This window comes from Sparus aurata, chromosome 16, assembly GCF_900880675.1.
Source record: "Sparus aurata chromosome 16, fSpaAur1.1, whole genome shotgun sequence".
Classification (NCBI taxonomy): Eukaryota; Metazoa; Chordata; class Actinopteri; order Spariformes; family Sparidae; genus Sparus; species Sparus aurata.
Genome location: NC_044202.1, coordinates 10518088 through 10540394, shown reverse-complemented (window position 1 = coordinate 10540394; position 22307 = coordinate 10518088). Strand labels below are relative to the sequence as shown.

Sequence of the window (22307 nt, the reverse complement as noted above, 5' to 3'; positions counted from 1 at the left end):
AAAGTAAATTATAGTTTATGTATCAAGTTAAGTTCCAGATGAAACGCACCATAAAGGCAGCATCATGGATGTTAATCTGGCCTAGTGCTGCTAACATGTCATGCTTCTTTAAAAAAAGAAGGAACACATGAAACACATAAAATATTAAATAAAGGCACACAACAACTTTGAAAAATAATCTTTCAAAAGTTTGGATTTGCCCTCTTGCCCTGAAGATGCACTCAGTCTCCCCTCACTCACCCTTACTCCATGGTGAGGCTGTAAACAGCACTCAAAAGATAGTAGTAACAGCTCCATGAAAGGACACATCACAAATATTAATTACTTTTAGCATTTAATTACCCACCCTGTAGCTTTTACTGTACTGCCATTACCCTTTTAGCTTGGTTACATGTGTCCTTGCATGAGGGAAAAGTTACACCATATTAATCTAACCTATTTTACACATTTTGTATTATCATTTTCCTGGTTAAATTATGCATGAGGTCTCAATGGGGAGAAATGTGACCATTAGCATATCTGATAGGAGCGCCCGAGCCGTTTTCCACCTCTCTCTGTCCTTGGAACCAGGCAGAAAAACCTGACTGTTCGTCAATACCAGGTCATTTTATCCAGGCTGGCCCAGTTCATCTATACCATTCCAAAGCTCCGCTAATGACACTTGGAGACGTCTTCGACACGATGGGGGCCCAGAGGGCTCCGACACCGCTGTGAATATAGTCTAGCACTGTCTGGTCATCTCTGGAAGCTCTTTGACAAAAACTGCAATTAGAAACACCTCAGACACACCAGCCTGAAACGAGACACCGTTAAGGGTTGGAAGTGGACACGGCCAGGCGCTTCCCGAGCACATTTACATATATGTTACTGTCTGCCGCTAAGAGGGATGGAGAGAGAGAGAGGGAGAGAGGACGTCTTTGGGGAGGGTGACCTTTTGACATGTCATTGGGTTTATTAGAAAAAGGGCTGGTGTTGTTACCATTAAATAAAGGTTGATAAAGCATGAGCATAAACACAGCTCAGTAACACTGCTAAAGTCACTGGACTGGCGATTTTAGATTATGACCGATCTTGTAGACGTCCACCTTCTCAGGTGAATCGTAGAGATCGCAATATTTACCGTCCTCTTACCTCCGTTTCCACTTCACATGACCCCACTGACTCGCGATCCACACTATGTAAACTCACCAATAAAATAATGTAAACTAGATGGCTATGCTGATTAGACAAATGACTTTATATGGCTCTCTCTTGAGTGACATATTGTGAATAATGTAACGTCAGTTGTAGCTGGCGGCATGGCAGATGAGGAACTCGTGACCCATCTTTAATGCAATACTGTGTTTTAATGATGCAAATTGGGAGATTTATGGGCTATTTCAATTATGACCATAGTCTACAGGGCATTTCAAAGTCAGGATAAAAGATCTCAATTTAGATGGTAGGTCGATTAAATAGATTTTGATATTATTTTTGGGCCAGATTGCCCAACCCTGCTTGGAAGTTTGTTTGGCCTTTTCCGCTGTAAGGGCTTGTTGGTCCGTCAGTATCTTTGTTTTCTTTAAACAATTCACGAAAAGAGATGTTGTAATATTGTTTGCAATTCATGTTAAAACACCAACAACACAGATAAAAACAAACACTCGACCAGCCGACGAAATAGGACAAAAAATTCCCTTAATTTTTTCATTTATCTTGAAAGCTTTGGTAACACCAAATTGGAAATTAGATATTGCTCTGATATTTGTGTGAAATAAAGTTTGCCTACACATAGTTTCTTGCTTTTGTAATCTGATGGAAAAAAATTTAATAAACCAACATGAACATGCTGTATTGATTCACAGGCCCTTCATCTCTGTGGGCCATTTAGACCACTAAGGCTAGCATTTGAAAAATACTTACCTTGTTATAGAAAGTTTAATGTCATATGCAATTGTTTGACCCTTATGAATATTAAGGGATCCCATCTCTGGCCTATTAAAAATGCATGTGGCATTGTGGTTGTTGATCACGTTTAGAACGCCCATGCAAATTGGACTGTCTTCCCTGTCAGGGCCTAAGATGAATAATGTAGTTGTGTTGTATATTCAGGGACACGCCATTGACAGTCAATTAACAAGTTTGATTGGTGTGTGAACTCATTCTTTTGAACTGTTAATTTTATGTAAATAGTATTCGCTCTCCCCTTCTCCACTGTCTCTCCCCCATTCCAGGTTCCCCTCAGGTTCCCCCCACCACGGCAAAACCCCCAAATCCCCAATTCCACCTCCCACTAAGAGTAACCAGAGCGGGATCCTTAATAATTGATCATCACACACCTGCTTGGCAGAAGCTTTGGGAGTCTGCCTTTAACAGTCAAGGGGCCCCGTGCTAGCCCCTTTTGATATTCAAATAGACAAATGGTAACCAGCCTTTATGAATTCAAAATGGACCGAGCTCTGTTTTTTTTTTTTTTTTTTTAATGGGGACGGTCTTGTTAAGAAATTCTGGCCACCCGTCCAACCTGATGGAGCCCTTCTTTGTCAGAGTGGATATGATGGCATGTGATGGCTCATAAATGGAATGCCAATGACAATTTGTTGTTGATGTGTGGGAATCTGGCTTTCATGTGAGGCAGACATGGTAACGCAGGCGCTCAGGCAGATCGTGCTCGCAGGTAAATGATCCGATGATTGATCCAAGTGGTTGAAAGCAGCGCGGGCCTTATCTCCTCCCTCTCTTCCCCCCTCACTCACTCGCGCCCATCTTCCCTCCATCTCTCTTGTCTCCCGCGCTGTCCCAGTAATTTGGAGCAGCAGAGATGGAAGCTGAAGATTCATCAAAGTTGACAAGTGAACCCAGGAGCTGGGGATCATGGCAAACCCATCTGATTATGGAAATAGCCATGACCATGTCCGCCCTCTAGCTAAACAGTTTTGTGGCTAGCATCTTGTTCGGCTTTTATCCCATGAAAAAAAACATACATTTTAGCAAGAGGAAAATATTCCTTTTGGGTTGTCTTCCTTTGAACAAGTAATGTTTGGGCCTGTATGTTTTTTAGGCTTTATCAAACTGGAAAAGAAAACTGGGGGTTTGTCTGAAATCAGAAGAAGTTTGGTCTTAAGGGTGTTAAGTCGGACATAATACCTTTGGTCCACACTGACCCTGGTAATCTCGCTGTAAAACATGATACCCCTGGCTGTGTCTTTGCTAATCAGTGAAGGACCGTGTCTGAGGCCATGTATCAATTGATTCGGGCCTTTCTGATCCTCCCTGGAGGATCTGCATGTGCTCCGGGTGTGCCCACAGAGGCCAGCAATTATCAACATGTCATCAACAGCTATTTGCATTGACCAGCAGCCAGTGTCCGGCGCTAACGCCATCCAACCTCAAATACCGGTGAACCCCGAGGTCTCTAAAGGCCTGACCTCCTTAATGTCGCTCCTCATCCCCACTCATCTCTCTGCATTAAACAGATAGATTTTCTTCTGGCTTCATTATACATGCGGCTTAATTCTAACAGACGTATTTAGCGGAGAATTGAGCTTATTATCACATGGCTAATTGTGCTTATAAATAACAGCGGTGCCGCGAAGATACATTGGCAGGCTTCTCGCAGAATACCTGCTTGTGAAATGAGAGTTGTTGGTGATAAGATGTTGAAAAATGGCAGAGGTGGAACGTGTTAATTAATGCAGTGCTACTCAAACACATAAGCTTATAATTAATGTTAATTCGATTATAGCACCTCACTGATTAAAATTGGACTTGTTTTTTTCTTCTTATATAAAGCCCATTGCGAAGTTTGATTACTTTTTTATGGATGAGTTGAAACTGTTCAAATTCATAACTGTCCAATTTAATATTCTTATGCACTCTACAAAATCTCTGCAACCTTATCAGTGATTGCTTTTTTTATATATACTTTTTTACTATTAGTGTTGGTGTTTAGACTTCATCTCTTGAAATAAACATGTTGCCAAGGTAATGTTTTGTTTTATTTGAATTGACAGTCATGACTAACAAATGAGACTTTTTGGCCTTTTGAGTGCAATGTAAACATTTGCAGTTCTGTTTTTTCTGTCCTTTTTTTTTATCACTGCTGATCGCTACCCCGCCAGAAGAGTTCTCTATAAAGCAATGAATAACAGCTTCAAAATCATTCTGATGCCACAGTGTCTTGTAATAGGATTGAATGGTGTCTCTGTCTCAGCCACTCCGCCCCCCCAATCACTTGTTTCTGCACTATGTAACCTCAGTGAGAGGGTAGGATCAGAGCGTTACATACGTGTTTACTTCATGATACAAGTTTTCAACACAGAATATTAATATGACATAATGAGTTTTGTTTGTACATGTGAAAAAATTGTTGCAGGGATTTGTATTTAAGACAATAATACATTATTGATACAAATTATATGTTTATTTTAACCAATGGTATCAGATTGATACCAGGTACTGGCCAATGCATAAAGTTAAAGTATTGGAAATCAGTATCAGTAGGGAAAAAGTGGTATTGGTACATTTTTAGTGAGAGGATGAATACTAATGACTGGTGATCCTCTGACTTTTAACCAAGCACCACTAGTTCAAAGTTTTCATTTGTACAGTGAAATATCTTAAAATCTATTTTTGATGGAGCTGCACAACATTCATGGTCTCCAGAGGAGTTGTATCCTACTCCTTTTTGTCTCCTGATTTTGTATGCAGTGAAACCATGAGATAGTTCTGAGTGAATTATAACAATTGACATGTGGTACCGACAATCATGTTCCCCTCCGGATGAATCGTTCAAATTTTGGGGAATTCCATAACTTTAATCTAGTGCTACCATCAAGTCAAAATGTATGTTTGTTTGTAATGTTTGTTCAGTACTTGTTTATGACCCAATACTACGAAAAATCGGAGCCTAATGTAGTGCTTATTGGCAAATGATAGCATGCTAACACACTAAGATGGTGGAAATGGGAAAACATCATACCCCATACATATCAGCATGTGAAAATTGTCATTGTAAACTTTTTTTGCATCCTGACGTTTACATTTTAGGCTCTTAATCTTGCAGGGATTATGACAATAAACCCATATTTCTGTATCGTCTAATTTTTCCTGTATGTTTTTTTTTCTCCAGCTCGATGAGTCAGTTTTCTGTGCAGGCCAAATCGCTTTGGTCCCCTGCGCCATGCAGCTTGTAAAGGCCGGCACAAGGACGCAGGCCCGTTTGTCCTTCGGCTATGTGAAGAAGGTTCTGGAGGCGGTGATCAGCAGCCTGACTCTGGCTCATGTCGTCCAGGCCCACTGCTACACCACGAGACGCCGAGACGTCCCCATCGTCAGGGCCGCGTGGGAGAGCATGCTGAGGACCGCAGAGGAAGAGAAGGTCAGCCACTGTTGGCGTTGTTTATGAAATATATACCAGTGGTTAAGAAGAAGAGCAGCGACTGGCTGTTATATTATAGATGCAGAGGAAATATTGATCATACTTACAATACGATACGACTCCCGCATAGAATGAGCACATGTTTAATGGATTAAAAGACAGCGGGATTCTTGTGTCGATGAATAAGTAAAAGAAAGAGAAACTTGAAATGTTCTCCAAGTTTTTCAGAGAGGCCTTTCAGAATTTGTATTTTATACAGTTGTGAAATAAGGGAAAGTTCCTCGCCCCTCTCTGCCCCCTTGAGACCCAAGCCGCCGCGACTGATATTTACCAGTGAGTGCGCTCATGAAAAGTTGATGATGTGGGAAATGCTGGTGTCTTTGATAATGTGAAGCTTGGCACAGAAGCAGATGTCTTCCTCAGAGCTTCCCTAATCCTTTGCCCCCACACACCATTTTGGAGCTCCGTTCAACTCTCAGAGCAGCTTATCCCCCCCTCTCCACCCCTCTTTCCTGCCACCTCCCTCCATCCCTCCCTCCTTCCCACCGCCCCGGCTTACAACCCCTGCTCCATACGTCTAATAGGGGCACCAGTCTCCCCTGGCAGCCCTTCTCCTCCCACAGTAATCTGTCTAGCCATGGGAATAAGGCCTAAGGGAGGAGAGGCAGGAGCCCACCTCCAACATGTGGCTCTGCTCGGCGGTGAACTGCGTTAAAGACTAGAGAGGGGGACGTCAACTTTGTGTCAAAATGATGTGTGTTATTTAAGGCCAAAACGTATAATTCCTGAATTCAGAAACTTAGGTTTAGCTTATTTCAGTCAAGAGCCGTGGATTTGTTTGACATATTGTGCTTTAAGGTAACTCACAGTGGAATAGGAATCTCGAAAGCGTTGACAGCGTACCATCAATTTAGCATGCAGATCGGGTCGTTCGGATAACAAGGCTAATCAAGGGCAAAGCTTTGGGACGTGAGAAGAGTATCCTCGTGTCAGAGGTCACCAAAGATGGACAACATCGTCCATCTGTTGTGCCTCCATGATGCGGTGTGTCAGGACGATCAAAAACATTCATTTAGCCGACCCAGGACTGCCGCGAGGAGGCCATGTTTTATTTCCAGATTATGCCGCTCTAATTGACAGCCCCATGTGTAAACAGGTGAGTTGTCCCCTAAAGAATAGAGCGAGCTCAGGTGGAGGGTTACTAACCCGACCTCACGTTCCTTCTTTGCTTGTGAGGCGGATCATCCTCAGTGTGACTTCCCAGTATGGCCCTCACAATTTCCCCTCTCTTCCACTTCAATTGCAGATGTGCAGCAGAAGATAGGGAGAGATGTGGGGGGGGGAGCTACTGTTTCATCCCAGACTGGGTGAAATGCTCTCTCCCAGGGGTGAGGATTATACAAAGCACCGGTGCTCATTTGAACTGATAGTAATTAAAAATGTTTAACTTAGGTCAAACACTGGTGACGCGACACCCACAGACAGACAGAACTCTGTCAGCTGGCATTAGCACAAAGAGTCTCGCTTTACAAATAGGGTCCGTGAGGCAACATCTTCAGACATACATGCAGTTCAAATGTGCAAAGTAGTGGTAATAATTACTAAATCACATTTATTTTTTACAACCCATTTCAAAACAGTAACTGTTTTTTTAAATATCACATTAAACTTATTTTGAACGAGCCACCTAAAGAAGCCTGATGTTTTTCATCAACATCCATGCATTATTTCCTGAGAAATTCAATATTGTGTTATTAATACTGTAGATTTAAGCAATTCAGGAGCCAAAATGTGTCTTTAATTGTAATGCATCCTGATTACCGTGAGCACAGCTTGTAATATGTAGTTAAGTTATGGGTGCTGATTGAACTCAGCTGTCATATATTGTTTTGTGTAGCCTCACAGTTGTGCAAAAAAAAAATAGACGCGGTATACCTTTCAGTGTATTTTCTGACAGCGGACCTGTGAAGTGAAATGATAGAAACACCAGTGCCGAGCGTGACTGCGGAGCCACGGGGCCATGTTGTTGTTGTGCGTTGATAATTTCTCTAATCAGGTGGATGAAGAAGCTTGCAGGGTTAATTGGGAGCACACTGGAGTCGCTACAAGTGTGAAATTGTATTTACGGTGCATTAAACCAAAATGAGACTGTTTGTCTGCGGGTGTGCGCGGAGGCTTTGATGAGCGAGGAGATTTTGATGTGATAAGTCAATAAATGTTAAACAGATGTCCCTTTGTGTTGAAATAACAGGCTCAGAAAACACGTCAGTTAATATTTTTTTGTTTTAAGGATGAAAAAACATATTTATTTGGATATTTACTATTCATAAACACCAGGGTTTTTTTTAGAAATGTGGAGAAGATTTTATAGAAATTGTCACTTTTGTCAGTTTTAAATAAATTATTTTCAAATTTGTAGTACTAAATTTGCATTGTTGAGTCTCTTCCCTGCATACCCTATTTACATCAGTTCTCTTCTGCTTACTTCGCACTTTTGAAGTAACTCTGTCCTCTGGCACAGCTTTATAATGGCCTCACAGCCTTAAACCTCCCCTCACCCCACTGACACGGCCCTGTGTGTTTCATTTACACAAACAGTCTGACGAGCTCCGGAGCGGACTCTTAAGAAAAGAGAGTGAATGAGGGAGTGAATGGCAAGGGATATTATAGCGGACTGACAGCACTACAGTAAGTGCTGAGACATAGAGCCACATGCTGAAGGCGTCCCGCTGGGCAGGAAATGTAGGGGAACTGGCTAAGCAGCGCAGTCCCATCAGCTCCCCGCTGTTCCCCGCCTTTACACCACTTCCTTATTACCGTGTTTACCGTTCGGCTTTCACGCCTCTCGGCCCTCCAACCCGCCACACGCTCCAGGCGCGCGGGCATGAGTTAGAGGGAGGAAAGTGGGGAGAAAGAAAACAAACACGAGGAGAGGCAGGTCACACACCATCAGCGTGGAGAGCTGAGCGCAGCAGAACCAGACTTTCATGCGTTTACCTGCTGCCTACAGAGTGAGAGAGAGCACTGGGGGGAATGGCTGCCTGCTCTGGAACTGAAGTGGGATGAAGTAATGAGATGGATTGTGTTAAGTGGCTGGTGTAGAGCGGAACAGAGCCCTCTACACTCACACACACTCTCTCTGCCCTCCTAACTTGCCACTCCAGCACTCAGCCCCACCGTATATCAAAGTTTGTGTTTTACTGGATTAATTTAATAAATGATCTGTGGTCAGGTATGGAGGGCGGCCAGTGTTCCCCCTCTCGCTCCTCTAGCTCGGAGCTCTGACACGCACATGCACACACAAGGACATGTGCGCAATAAGGCACCATTAGCACTTTCAGTCCTACAGAACTGCTGAACAGACTTCCCACCTAGTGTAACATTTTGGGTCGGATACATTAATAAAGAAACAAACGGCGGCTGATGTAACCCCGTCCGACAGCTCTGACGAAAAAGCCAGCGACTGTGCCGTGTGACTGTGACAATAAAGTCCTGCCAGAGGCTGGGGCCGCAGTGCCTGAGTCCCCTGATCTGCTCATGGACGGTCGGTTCGATGCAGTACCTCAGCACCCAAGGCCTGCAGGGTGGCCTTTAAGCCTGGCTGAGCAGGACCCCCTGTGCTGTCACTTCTCTCCCCAGTTCTCCACACTCTGTTCCATGTTCAATCACTATTGACAAGTGCAGGAGCAGTTCCCTCTAGGAGAATACCTAGCCCGTGCCAGTAGTGCTAATATAACATTTATCAAAGCATAAGACATGTATGTGTGCTGTCACTTTGTCTGACATGCTAAGAGCTCCAGCGCTGACACGGCTATTGTTCTCCGCTCTCATGATTGTTATTGTTGATCACCGCGGGCTAGGCACTCTTAAAAAAAAAAAATCAGCAGAGTATAGAAAATCTTAACCTAACCCCTGCAGACATACTCATTCAGGACACTCTCCAAAGGCAAGAGGTTAGCTGTTGATACACAATTAAGCGTTTGCTAAAGTTTAATCTGAAGGTAAGTGCTGCTTCAGTGAATCCGGCTGATTGGGTCATGACGGCCTCGTCTGTTGAAGGGACAAAGAGGCCGTCGCCTGCGCTCGTCAATGATTTCTCTCTTTTTTTGTGAGTGAATATCAAAATAAAATGTAAGTAACCTGTTATTATTCTGCACTTACGAAGTGGGGTGTAAGTGGATGAAAATTGATCCAGCAAATTGAAAAGGGGGTTAAGTGTTTTTGCCCTATCGACTCCGACTGAAATGACGGTTATATAAAACACTCATTTCTCTCCCATTAGCAGATGAAGCCACAGCCAAGTATTATTAGAGGGCCACATTGTAGCACTGCTCCAAGACATTTTGTTACTGCTAATGGCCCCTCAGTCCAGAGGAGAGAAAAACATAAAGAGATTGTGGCTCTGTGGATAAAATTGAGGCAGTTTTCCCCACTAAAAGTCTGTGTGGTGGAGCCGCCATAATATGTTGTGAGTGATCTTCTTAGAAAGGTGAGAAGTCATCTTGGATAGGACCTGTCATGTTAGCAAATGCGGCTCAAAGCGAAAGCATTTGTGTGTTTACGGTGGCGGCAAGCAGTATGGATTCTTTTTCTGAATTGTTTGTACACTACCATTACCGAGGGGTCACCTCACAGTCTCATGTTAATTGATAGCCTGTCAGTCCGTCAAGTAAAAAGCGTATCTTAGTGGTTGAATTTTATGATGTGCTTTACAATAATGTTTAACATTGATGGAGCTGTGTTTGTGGTCAGAAGGCACATTGTGTGTCTCAGCAGGAGGGCCATACGTTTGATTGTAGTGTGCGACACAACACGGTATATAATTTGCCAGCTACCTCATTTGAATACCATCTGTCTGCATTGCAGGACTTGTCGTGGGAGCCTGAGAGCAAACCTGCGTCGTTATTGGTCGCCGTGGTACCTGCCTTACCCAGGGGTGCAGCTGTTGAGCTTCATGTAACTGCAATTCAGGACGACCCCGCCAAAAGGACTTCCTGTCACATGACTACAAATGTGGCGTGCGGATCCATAGAGTGCCGCACGGTAATGTCTGCAGACATGTGTAGCGCTTCTCTCTCACTATCCCTGTCTGCGTCTGGCGGTAACCTGGAGGTCAGCGGCGTGAAGGATGTAACGGAAACAGTTGCTGCAACATTCAAGAAAGCCATGAAGAAGATGGACGCTGAGCTGGTGCCACTTTGTGCCAGGGTGTTCTACAAGTGCAACTACTCAGTGGTTCAGGAGATTGTTGAAGGTATGTAACTCAGGAAGGGAATGTATCTAAATACATTCACTCAAGTACTTCACTTAAGTACAACTTTAAGGTGCTTGTACTTTACTTGATCAGAAGGCTCTTTATTTACTATCATAAATAACAAAGAAAAGCAGCAAATTGTTACATTTTTGAAGCTGGAAACAGAAGATGTTTGACATTTTTTGCTTGATAAATTACTGATATCGAAACTGTTAGAAATTAATTGGTGATGGAATGTAAGTGTGTGTAAAGTACATTTACTCAAGTGCTGTACTTACTTTTATTTTCAAACCTGGACGCCTACATTACCCACGATGCATTTTGGCCACTGAGTGACATCACCCGAGGCAATTTATCAGATGATATATGGTTTCTTCTGGAGCCACAAAAGTCTCTTAAAATCCTTTTTTCACGTATGCATTATTACTCCCCAGGACCTGTAGTCCCCATTCAAAGTGGAAAATTGATGGATTTACCCTTTAAGTACATTAATTACCAAGTAATATTTAAACACAATATCTTTGACTCAAGTTTGACTTTTAGGTACTTTTAACGACACTCATTTCAGTGGACCTGTATCTCACTCAGGACACTGCACATAATCCTTGATTGATCTAATATTTACACTCATTAAGAGGATTTATCCTTAATAAGCTGTTCTGTTGAAGGCAACACTTCTGAGATACGCTGCTCCCGCAAGTTAAGCTCTTCATCACCGTATTAATGGAAACAAAGTGACAGCTCGCCTCTCTCTGCACTCTCTTTTCAAAGAAAGTTTGAGCTGACATTGGTTAAGTAAACTCCATAAGGTATTCTCAGAAGCAGTCTCCAGAGGATCTCCTCTTCTTCCTGTGTTTAATTATTGTAAGTCATTTGTTGTGTCTGCAATGTGTACAGTAACCCAAGCAGCTGGCACAGTCTTTTGTCATCATTACACTTTTATACACTGCCATCTCCTGCTCCCAGGATCCTGGGTTTCTTGTCAAGGCAAATGTGGAATGGTATTTGTTTTATCCTGAGAGATGTTCTCTCCGAGGGAAAAGGGCGACGAGCACATCGATCACACGGGCTCAGTTGTCAAGTCATCGCCGAAGCAGTCAATTAACATTTTTGAATCCGAGCCAAACCAGCCATCTTACTGTCATTTTTAGCTTTGACATAACTCATCTTTCTGAGGGCGTGAAATTATGGTTACCCGTGATGAATGGGAAATAGGTTGATCTGTTTAGAATATGTGTTGATATGCATGACAGATGAACAGTGCTATTTGTTTTGTTAGCTAATTATATAATAGTTATTCAGCATTGTTTCATGATATATGATGCATGTCATTTATGTCCTCTGTCATTTTCACAAGAGAAGAGTAAGATGGTTGAGCAACGAGAAGGAAAATACGTTTTATGCAAAATTCTATTATTTAAAACAAAATAGATGTTGATATGGCAATAAATGCTGAATGAATGTATTTTTGTACAATTGGAATCACATTTATTTGATTGAAATGTCTATAGAAAGTACTCACAAAATGTTAGTTGTATAGAAAACATTAACTGTGTTACTGGGTCATTCATTTACTGGAACAAATTCAACCCCAATCTTCACCCTTGAAATGTATGTTTGTTTGATCATCAACCCTTAAACCATTTACTGACTCATCATTGAGCTGGATTCTGTTACCCTTACCCTGCATGCGCAGGCCCCGGAAGCTCACCCACGGGCGTTTTTATGGGTCACAGCCTATGCTCATCGGGTGATGAATCCGAAAAGTCAAAGGAGGAAAAGTAACACCTCTGGCGCTAGCAGTCACAGCCTCACAACTGCTGCTGTCAGCGGGGCAGACAGACAACAACACTGTGGCAAAATGTGACTGCACAACCCCTCCCCTTCCCTTCGGTTACTTGCGTTAGGATTCACAGCTGATAGACATGACATATGCTCCAAATGAAACCTTTAAACATCTTGTCTCAACTTGTTACTTCCGATAGAAAGGTTCTCACAAAGATAGGCCCCACAACTCAGCTGGAACCTCAACTTTTAGTAAAGGACCTAAATATGACCTTGTGATGGTTTTATCTGAATTTTAAAGAAATCCATTATTTTACACAGTAAGTATCAAAGTTTTTTATCTCTTTGCTTCTATATACAGAACATTTTAAAAAACACACAAGGGGACCTCATATGGTTAAAACTGCCACGACTGATTTTGGCCTCTTGGGGCCGGCAGAAACAAGCAGAGAACACAACATTGACCTGTTTTAACATTCTAAAATGATACGATGAACTTGTTAGCAAACAGTTGCCTATTTATGCACCCAACAGATACGGGGCAACATTAGCAATTACTGGAAGTTGTGTTTGTTTCCACCTGAGTTCAATATGCATTCTCTTTTTAGCTCGGTTTTGGTCTCCACCACCTCCTGAGGAAAATAACTAGCTCGTTAGCAGCTAAATGCTCTGGTTTGTACACTTGTTGCCAACTGTCTTGTCCGACTAATTGGTGCTGAGCAGGTAGTGTCCAGACTTTTATAAAAATTACTTGATGAGACTGTTAAGAGTGAACCAAAAAAGTAGCTTAAAACCTATACAATAAGCTAAAAGATGCTGTAAAGTGCTGTGAGTTGGATGATATTTTTCTGAGGGTTCATCCCAACACAACAACTCCTTTCACATCCAAACAAGCATGTAATTTGTTGTTTGATACATTTGCCATGAATTAACACCGTTTGGCCAGTCAGGCAAGCCGTCGGCTACCCCTAGGATTAATTGGTGTCAAGTTGGTGGTGACTTCCAGGTTAGATTAAATCAAGTTAAATTTGTTTATTTATGGCACGTACAATCATCATTGCAGAATAAAACAATGTAATTAAACATCCCTTATTTTCCTTACATCATTAAGGACAACTTTCCTCCTTAGCCTTTCCAAATGATTATTTTTGGCGCCACTGTTGCAAAGACAACTGTATCATTTCACTTCTCCTCAGAATCACAAATAATAACAACACAGCACAAAACATGAGTTTATTCAATCATTTAGTCTATAATAGAAGTGGAGCAGCAGTTAATCTTCTTTCTCCCAGGTGACCGCGTTCCCTATTGCAGACAAAGTTGTATAGCGATAGTGAGGTTTAAAGAGAACCAATGTAAATGCTAAAGGCTTTATTATTGTTTACCCTTTACATTGTGTAATTAACATTTACTTCATAATGATACATTTCATCTGAAGGCATGTCTATTGCCAGTTTAAAGAAAGGTGATGGAAGTTTTCCATTTTTTTGGCTCTGGTGTCCACAACCAACATCTCAGCCCCCTCTGTTTAGTCCCCTTGGACTAAATGAACAATGTTCATGAGCCAGCGCTTGCTAATTATGACCTCGTTTACCGGATAATTTGACCAGTTTGGAAGTCAGTGTAGCACAACTAAAAACCACTGGCTCTGGGCCTTGGCCACTGCTTAAAAGCCCCATAAGCCCAGCAGGCATCAACCATTCCGCACAGGAATCCCCTCTTTCTCTCCTTTTCACCACCGCTTTCACTGACACCCCTCCTTCTATTCACTTAGGCTGACAATATTTATATATTAATCAGCTCAAACTAAAATGGCTGTTGATGTTTAGCATAAAAGGGTGTTGTGGGCATTAGTAATGGCTTGGTTTTTGAAAACACAGAGATTTAACAGCAGCCCCTTTCAGCTCCATGTGTGTTCGCCATGAAGCAGAATAATGGCTGGTCCTCTTGGGTAGATGGTTTAGTTCCATCCCATTGCTAATGTGATGGCTTTTTGAATCTTACAGCCTCTGTCCACTGGGTCTCTGAATGAGGCTCCCCGTGTAGCCCGAAGGGGGGCTGAGAGACCAGGGGACGGGGGATTGGGTGTGATTTTGTGATTTTAGCAACACATTTAAAGTGCTTGGAGCAAAATAATCTGTCTTTACCCACTTTTTACCCACAAAGACACAAAATTGCATGGTCACTTAAGTCACCTTCACCCCCCTCACGTCTCTCATTCATGCATAAGCAGATGCGTCGGTGTACGCGGACACCGAAAGAGACTCTCAAAGAGAGAGCGCAATTATTTCCTATCTGTACAAAGATTAAAACATCCTGACATAAAACAGGCTTAGTGTGCAAGGTGTGATGAAGGGTGTGTTTCTTCTCCTAATGAAACCATCCCCTGTCTGTGATCTCCCGAGCTCGTTCAGTTGTCAGCTAGCCATCTCTAGAGGATCCTGCTTCCCAGGGTGCACCACATGGTCTGATAACACATATTTAGGCTTTTAATGCCCTCCAAAAAAGGCCTGTGTTCAGTGGGGGTATTTTAAGCTGTAGTGCATATTAGCTAATTAGGGTGTGTGGGCTCTTTGTAAGGATGTTTGGCATGCTGCGTGCGCTCCAAATGAAAGAGAATGAGGCTTATTAAATAGTGCCGAACTGCTCGCGTAACCTCTCTGTCCTGATTTCTCTCTCTCTAAAAGTTCCGTAAATGTCACAGAACGTTGCTGCAGTACTAGTAGATGTTATTCAAAGAACATAAGTTTGTGTTTGTCCACCGAGACTGGTCAGGCAGATGTTCTGGATTGGAAAAAGACAGGTATTTGCAAAATTGATGGAACAAAAGTGACCTGGCATACTTTCCCAGATGTTTAACACAGATCGCAGCGACCACACCCAAGTTCCATGCAGCGTGCTGCTAAATCAGAAGATTTGAGCCAGGACAGTCAACCATGAGACAGGAACACTTGTGACCAATTAGTGCACGGAGCAGAGGAGGGAAGGGCCAACATCCCAACGGGGGTGCTGCTAAATAGACAGGCTGTCATCAAGTCCAAGCTCTGAGACGCTCGATGAATTCTCACATGTCCACTGCCAGTCTGTAGTCCGGCCACACACAAACACACACACACACACACACACACACACACTAACAAAATCTCTCAGCCACCAGCAAAACTGAGTGGTAGTCCCAACACAGCTTCCTAACATCCCAGCACAACAGGAGCAGAGGATCCATTCCACTACACCCCCCCAACAAGCTGCTCAATTGTCCAAAAGGGTATTGGCAGGGGTGCCCCCCTCCCTTTCTTCTGTGTGTATGTGTTTGGTTGTGTGCGAGGTTGGGAGGGGTAGCTTAGAGTTCAGTCCTTGCTGACCATATGCCTGCACTGCAGGGAGTTGAATGGGAGGGGGGGGGTACAATCTGCCAAGGACTTAAGAATGCCAATAATTTGTAAATAGGCCTGTGTTCCCTGGTCGAAGGGTTAAGTGCAGCCTCTGTGTTTGGACGGTCCCAGAGGGACGCTTACATGTCTGACTCCAGCCAGTCCTCTCATGAAACTAACGCTTCCTTCTTCTTTTCTCCCTTCCCCACCTCTACCTGACAGGGCTTGAGGAAAGTTTGACAAGCTGTCTGGGCGAGTCCAGTCCGTCCGTGGCCCTGGTCCCAGTCCTGGACTTGCCCGACTCCCAGATCCTCCACCTGTCCTGCTGGCTCAGTTTATAATAGACACACAGCCAGAGTCAACAACACGACTCCAGTCATCCACAGCACTGGAATTCAGTGGGGCTTTCCTGGAGGCGCGACTCTTACAGCCCCAACACATAATGACTTACAACACGACATCGGTGAATGCGGAGAAGGAAAAAACTGCTTCACTGCTCATGAATTTTTGTTGAAACGCAAAGCCTTGTCTGTCTCCAAGTGGGTCTGATGGTGTGCCGTTTTGAGGGTGTGTTTATTCCACTTCATATCCCCAAACTTAAGCCAGTAATTCACGTTGTCCTCCTCTGGAGTTGTATATACCGTCTGCAGCAGCTGTTATTATGCCTCGGAGATGGGTCTTATGGAGCTTCTCTAAGCTAAAGCTGCATACCAGAGGACCGGAGACCGTGGCCCACAGTAGAAGACACAGCAGTGTGTCATTCCACGAGGAGATAAACTGTATCCCCTGATATCCCACTGTCTCTGCTGGAATTTCTCTTAGTACGCTTGCTAACACCCCTCATAAAGGCCCAGTGCCACCGCTAACACCATCTGTTCAGTTGTAGACCTATAGATTTACTGTGTGGCTGTGTGTAATGTGTGCGGATGAGGTGACCGCATTCCTCCCTCTCATGCTCCATGGGATTCAAGGTGTGTTATTATTGTGTAATAGGCAATCAGCGCAGAGCACCTGAAAAGATTAAGCCTCTTTATGTTTTCTATTGATTCTAAGGCAACCTGGTTAATAGGACAGGGACGCTACAACACACAGCTGCGGGGCACGCGTGTGATCTGTCTGTGTGTGTGTGTGCGCGCGTCGGGGGTGTCGACGGACACAGTGTGACAACACTGGGAAGAAAATAACACCATTAACCGTTGCTCCTGGAACATTTCTTTTCTCAAAGATCATGAACCGTATTGATGATCTGAGTTGGAATGCATCTTCACTCCGGCTATTCTCCTCATCGCGCTCGTGATGGCGGGAGAGTGGAGTGGGCTTATTGATCTTTCTTCACCCGCTGCAATGTTGTTTTGATTGTTGTTATCAAAAATTGAACAATAGAGGCAGCCAATAGAGCCTGGAGATTTTTATTGAGGGTTGAGAAACACAAACAAGCAATTATTTATGAGAGCGAGTCAAGCCAATGCCCGGTAAATATACAGCGTGCGTTAATGTTCACCTATTTGGTTTTAAAGGGCTCGACCACGGGGCGGTTCAGAGTTCCTGAATGATGCAGGACTATGATATGGATGTTTTTTGATCGAGTACTTTAATACATCTCAGTCAAGTGAACACCATACATTTCATCCACAAATATTTGATTTCATTTCACTGTTTTCAGTAAATGTAGCTGTTATACGGCCCCAGGTTTAGCAGTTGCACAAATAGTCACATTTTTTGTCGACGACATCCCTCCAGGAGCGTTTTTCTTTGTCAAATTACATGTTTCACATCTGAATGTGCAGCCAAAGCAGGGCATTGCCAAACAAGACTCGTGAGTTCGGCAGTCATACCAAAAATAGTTCACAGGGAAAATTGAAGAACGTTCTCGTTCAAATCGAGCAATGGAAATGAAGTAACGACGCACATCAGCTTGTGGAAATGTACTGACGTTATAATTTAAATTCCACATTAGTAAGATGTTTCTTTGTTGGGTTTTGAATCATGTGCTTTTTTTTCCCCTTTCACAACACGAAGAATTTATATGTAACCAAACATTCAAATAAAAGAGTCCGCGTTCTGGTGATCACAGAGGAGCCCCGCCACTAGAACTGAGAGCACGACACACTTGTCGATCACCACTGTAAACATAACATTCTGTCTTGTCTTTCAGCCAGCGTGTTTTCATACAGACGCAGGGAAAAGCCACAAGTACTGTATATCATCACACCCTCATCATAGCCAATGTGATGGCCTATGGCAGGCACATTTCTTTGTGTCTCCACCGCTGTGTTTCCTCACAAAATGAATAAAGACAGGGTGACATTTAGTTTTCTCATGTGTTCTGTCAAATGTACGTTTTCTACCGAGCTGACCTGCAACCACTCTGCAAACAAACTGTCTGTTGTGGCTAACATTGTCCTTTGTGCACAGTGTACCAGCCCGCAGCCCTTGTCATTGTGGCCTTGCACATGGACTTTAACTGTGTGTTTCTTCCTCCAGGCTAACCAGGCTGATGTGTGTGACTCTCTTCCCCCACAGCAGTGGGCTACAGTAGGGGAGCCCGCTTCAGGACCGCGCTTGCTGCACAAGACGCCTTCTGAAATTGCGGTTTGTTTGCCTCAGCGGCTGCGGCTTTGTTTGTTTTTGTGTTTCAATCCTTTTCATTTCATAATGTTTTGTTTACCACTCCTGACGTATTGTGAAAGCATCTCTGTACGGTCACAGCACTGACTTGGTGAAACTTGTTCTATCTGCTGAACTGGCAAGCTGTCGCATGCGATTGAGTGGTGTGTGTCGCCCTCTAGTGGTCGACATGAATAATGCAGTTTAAAAAGCAGAAGCGCTTTCAATTCCATGTGTACAGTATTTCAACTGATGCCTTCAAGTGCCACAATTGATAAATTAAGCAACCACCATTGGCAATTATAATCTATGTGATTGGTGGTAATGCTACTTTAAGTTTTATTCACATACTTTTTAGTCTCTGACTCTCGGGAAAATTGTAGCAAATGGCGACCACATGATACGCACCATTACCCTCAAAAAGCATTGTTTGAAACATTGTAAGTTGTATTGTTGTATTGTATTATGTAAGTACACAACTCAACAAAATTAAAGAAGGTCAAAGAGTTTTTATATATTTTAAAGCAAATTTGTTACGCATCATATCTTTGAGACAGTAAAATATTGAATTATTTTCCAAACATTTTCTATACTAACATATTTTCCGTCTATGCTGTCATTATTTCCACTTTATTGTAATTATTTATTTTTTTGGATCGGCAAATGTATAATTTAATGGAGATGATCAGATATTTTTCTATGCACATTGCATCTTTCTTCCACTCTCTGTGTAAGGCACTGTCTTGTGTGTAATACTCTGGCCCGGGGTAGAAGTAACTAATTTCATCTTCTCAAATTACTGTAATCATGTCATTTTTGGGGGTACATTCGCAGTATTTTGAAATAAAAGTCTGTAATTTTACTTGTAGTATGCATTACAACAAGTTATCATCAGCATGTTACCTTTCATTTGCAGCAATCCAATCACAAACAGGCCAATGAAAACCCTGATGGACAAAAAAACCCCACACAACTCTGCAGCAGGCGCAGGTTTGGAGAAGTGACTATGACCCCTGAGGAGAACAGAACGGGAGGTGGGAGCAACTTCGACTGAAGAGTCAGAGAAACAGGAACGCCTTTGATTGAATGCCTGTTATAGATATTACACCAAACATCAAGAGTTAAAAAGTAACCATTACTATCTGAGAATAATACTTAGACATAGGCCTTCTCCAGAGACCGTCATTTGACATGGCACAGCGTTAGTGTGAATAATAAAAGCAATGGTGGCTTAAAGTCACTGTCACATTGGCTTAATCAGACACAATGATTAAACACAGCCATGTTAAAAGTAAGCAGAATTCGGATCCAGTCTGGAGGATCCTGCTCAGCTGAATTTTTAGGGTGAGACTAAAGTATTTTGACACCCAGGAAAAGCTGAGGTGTAACTAATTGCATTAATGATTTCTCAGCTACATATTTGTGCACCCTAATGTATTGCAGCTATTAACAATGTATACCGTACACCTGTGTTTAATAGGGCTATCCTGGTCTGTGCAGTACCCTAAGTGGGTGGCCAAAGTAGAAACCCACCCATATATTAACAGCTTTGATTCCTGTAGTCACCCTGCCTGGGCCTTACTGGACTAAACTAGGTTACCAGACCAAACATGCTAATCTAGACACAACACAAAATGTAATTATATTTTCATCTTCCTGAAAAATACTGCAGAATTAGTCCAAAATGGCTGTTGTTGTTGTTGTTGTTTTTATTAATATAAAACTCCCAAAAGACAATCTGCTTCAGACATTAAAATATTAGATGAGATTCATATTAAATTGTATTGTCATTGCATACGTTTTGAATGAGTACAATTACTGTAACAATTAAATGAACTATCATTAAGTCATTTGAGACAACCAAAAAAAAACACAAACACTCAGCATGGAAGAGAAAAACCCATCAGCTCAGAACTGTTCATGCATTTCCAGAATGATAATTAAAGGTTTGTGGACCAAAATTAACATTATCAGAGACAACAGATGGTTTACAGTAAATGAGGAGGGAGCAAGGCCATACAGTGCATGACACAGCAGAGAAACCCTCAGTTAACAGGAAAGGGATATTTTATTCATACAGCGATGTGATGTGAAATATATGGTCTTTGATAAAAATCACTTGAGACATGGATATGGTAAGGGACTATATAAATCTTATCCTCATTAATAAAACGTGGTGGGGTGGGGATATCAGCCTCAACACTAAATTGTAATGTGATTTAAATAAATTGCTGTACAACGAACACTATTTTATGAATGTGGCTTCGTGAGAGGCCTAACTTATTTAATGTTAAAGGCTATAGCTGGTCAAGTTGCAATGTAATGTTTTGTTATGTAATATGATATGAGATTTTACCAAAGGGTGTCATGCAAAATGTCTTAAGTATTCAATATTAACAGTGATATGACTTCTTTGGAGACAGTAAAGCAATGACTGGAATATGCAGGCTACCTACATTATTGAGTGAAAACAAGTTAGAGACAAAGCTCTGCTGTAAAATATTACAACAATATGACAACTAGACACAAAACAAGTATGATTTTATTTATTCAACTTATGTGTTGAGTCTGTTCCAACCAACAAATTAAAATGAAAAATAACTATTTTCTATTCAACATTGACTTTATCTGTATCTATTGCAATATAATCTTCAAAGTTATTAAGTCATCATAGTGGCCAGAGGCCATTCATCTGCAAAATCTATGGAAAAGCCTCCAGTCATGCATGTAAAAACAAATTTGCAGAAACTCTACCATTCAGTGCTTCAAACAGACCATCAGTCAGATGGCATTTAACTCATAACCCACATCCAAGTTCTGATAAACCATCTGCAGTTATTAACAAACATGTCAATAGTAATTACTCTTGAATGGCAATTACTGTATTGCAAAGGGAAATTGTGACGCACAACAATTTTCTTCCTTCCTCAGAGATTGAAATTACACCAAAAACTATGCCGCATGCAAATTACTGCTCAGTAATTCAGAACACAATCTCAAATTTCATGGATCCAGTCCCCCGGGAGCAAGTTTATTCCACAAACATAGACACATCTGTAGGCAATAACCACAATAGATACACCTGCAAAGTGCGCTTGAAGACACTGACCTAATCCCTTCAGCTTCAGATTCACTTCCCAACTCATAACAAACCAAAAGGCAAAATAACAGGCCTGACTTTCTAAAAGCAGCCCATTCGAAGGTGCACCTGCAGTCATAAGATTTAAGCTCCAGCAGAGGCTACATGACTAACTGTCTCAAAGCTTTTTGTCCACCATCCAAATTACATTGTTTACAGGTACTTAACACGTAATGGCTAGCAGTTCCAGTGGCTAGTCCTTATTCATTTCCCCTCTGAACTTTGAAATAAATAAGTTGGTCCAAAATTAAGAATTTTCAAAATGCAGCTCCACCTTTGTGACGTCAGGGTGAGGGCAATGTACACAATGTCAGTCAAAGGACTGTGGTTGAGAATCAAATGCATCCAGATGATTAATGGCATCAGCCACTAAATTTATTTGAATACAAGTACATTGTAAGTTTTAAGAGCAAAAACAATATTATGTAACATATTGTTTAACTTTAGTTTCACCCAAAATGACAGAGTCAGCTTAAAAGAATAGTGGAGATATTGTTTTAAATAGTTTGTGTCACCATCTAAATCTAAAAGGCATCATCTTTAGATACACAGGTCTATGGCAGGTATATGTGACATTTACAGCAAAACGTTCAGCACATTAGATCACATCCATCTTAATATTTGAAATGTTAGTGCATGTTTCTATTGTGTTAAATGGTTTTCATGATTATCATGACGTTTGTATATACTATATTCATGTAAATCCTGTAATAGACATATGATAATATAGAAATGTGTACAGAAAATTGATAAATACTAATACGTTTAACGTGTTTCATATGGTACTATAAC

At 42.0% G+C, this 22307-nt stretch overlaps 1 protein-coding gene across 2 annotated transcripts in view; it reads left to right on the top strand.

Moving 5' to 3' along the window:
- The window catches only part of dph6 (diphthamine biosynthesis 6), a 62267-nt gene extending 43029 nt beyond the window's left edge, over window positions 1-19238 (top strand). Inside the window, exons 13-16 of one of the 2 annotated variants that reach the window (XR_003980961.1) lie at window positions 5111-5359; window positions 10226-10613; window positions 15992-16232; window positions 18254-19238. Coding sequence is in view for 1 of the 2 variants with exons in the window: in XM_030392025.1 (XP_030247885.1) it covers window positions 5111-5359; window positions 10226-10613; window positions 15992-16110 (756 nt within the window). In the remaining variant the exon portion in view is untranslated. Of the gene's footprint in view, window positions 1-5110; window positions 5360-10225; window positions 10614-15991 lie in introns of both variants that reach the window. The other variant, XM_030392025.1, reaches the window with a different exon arrangement.
- Window positions 19239-22307: the final 3069 nt, after the last annotated feature.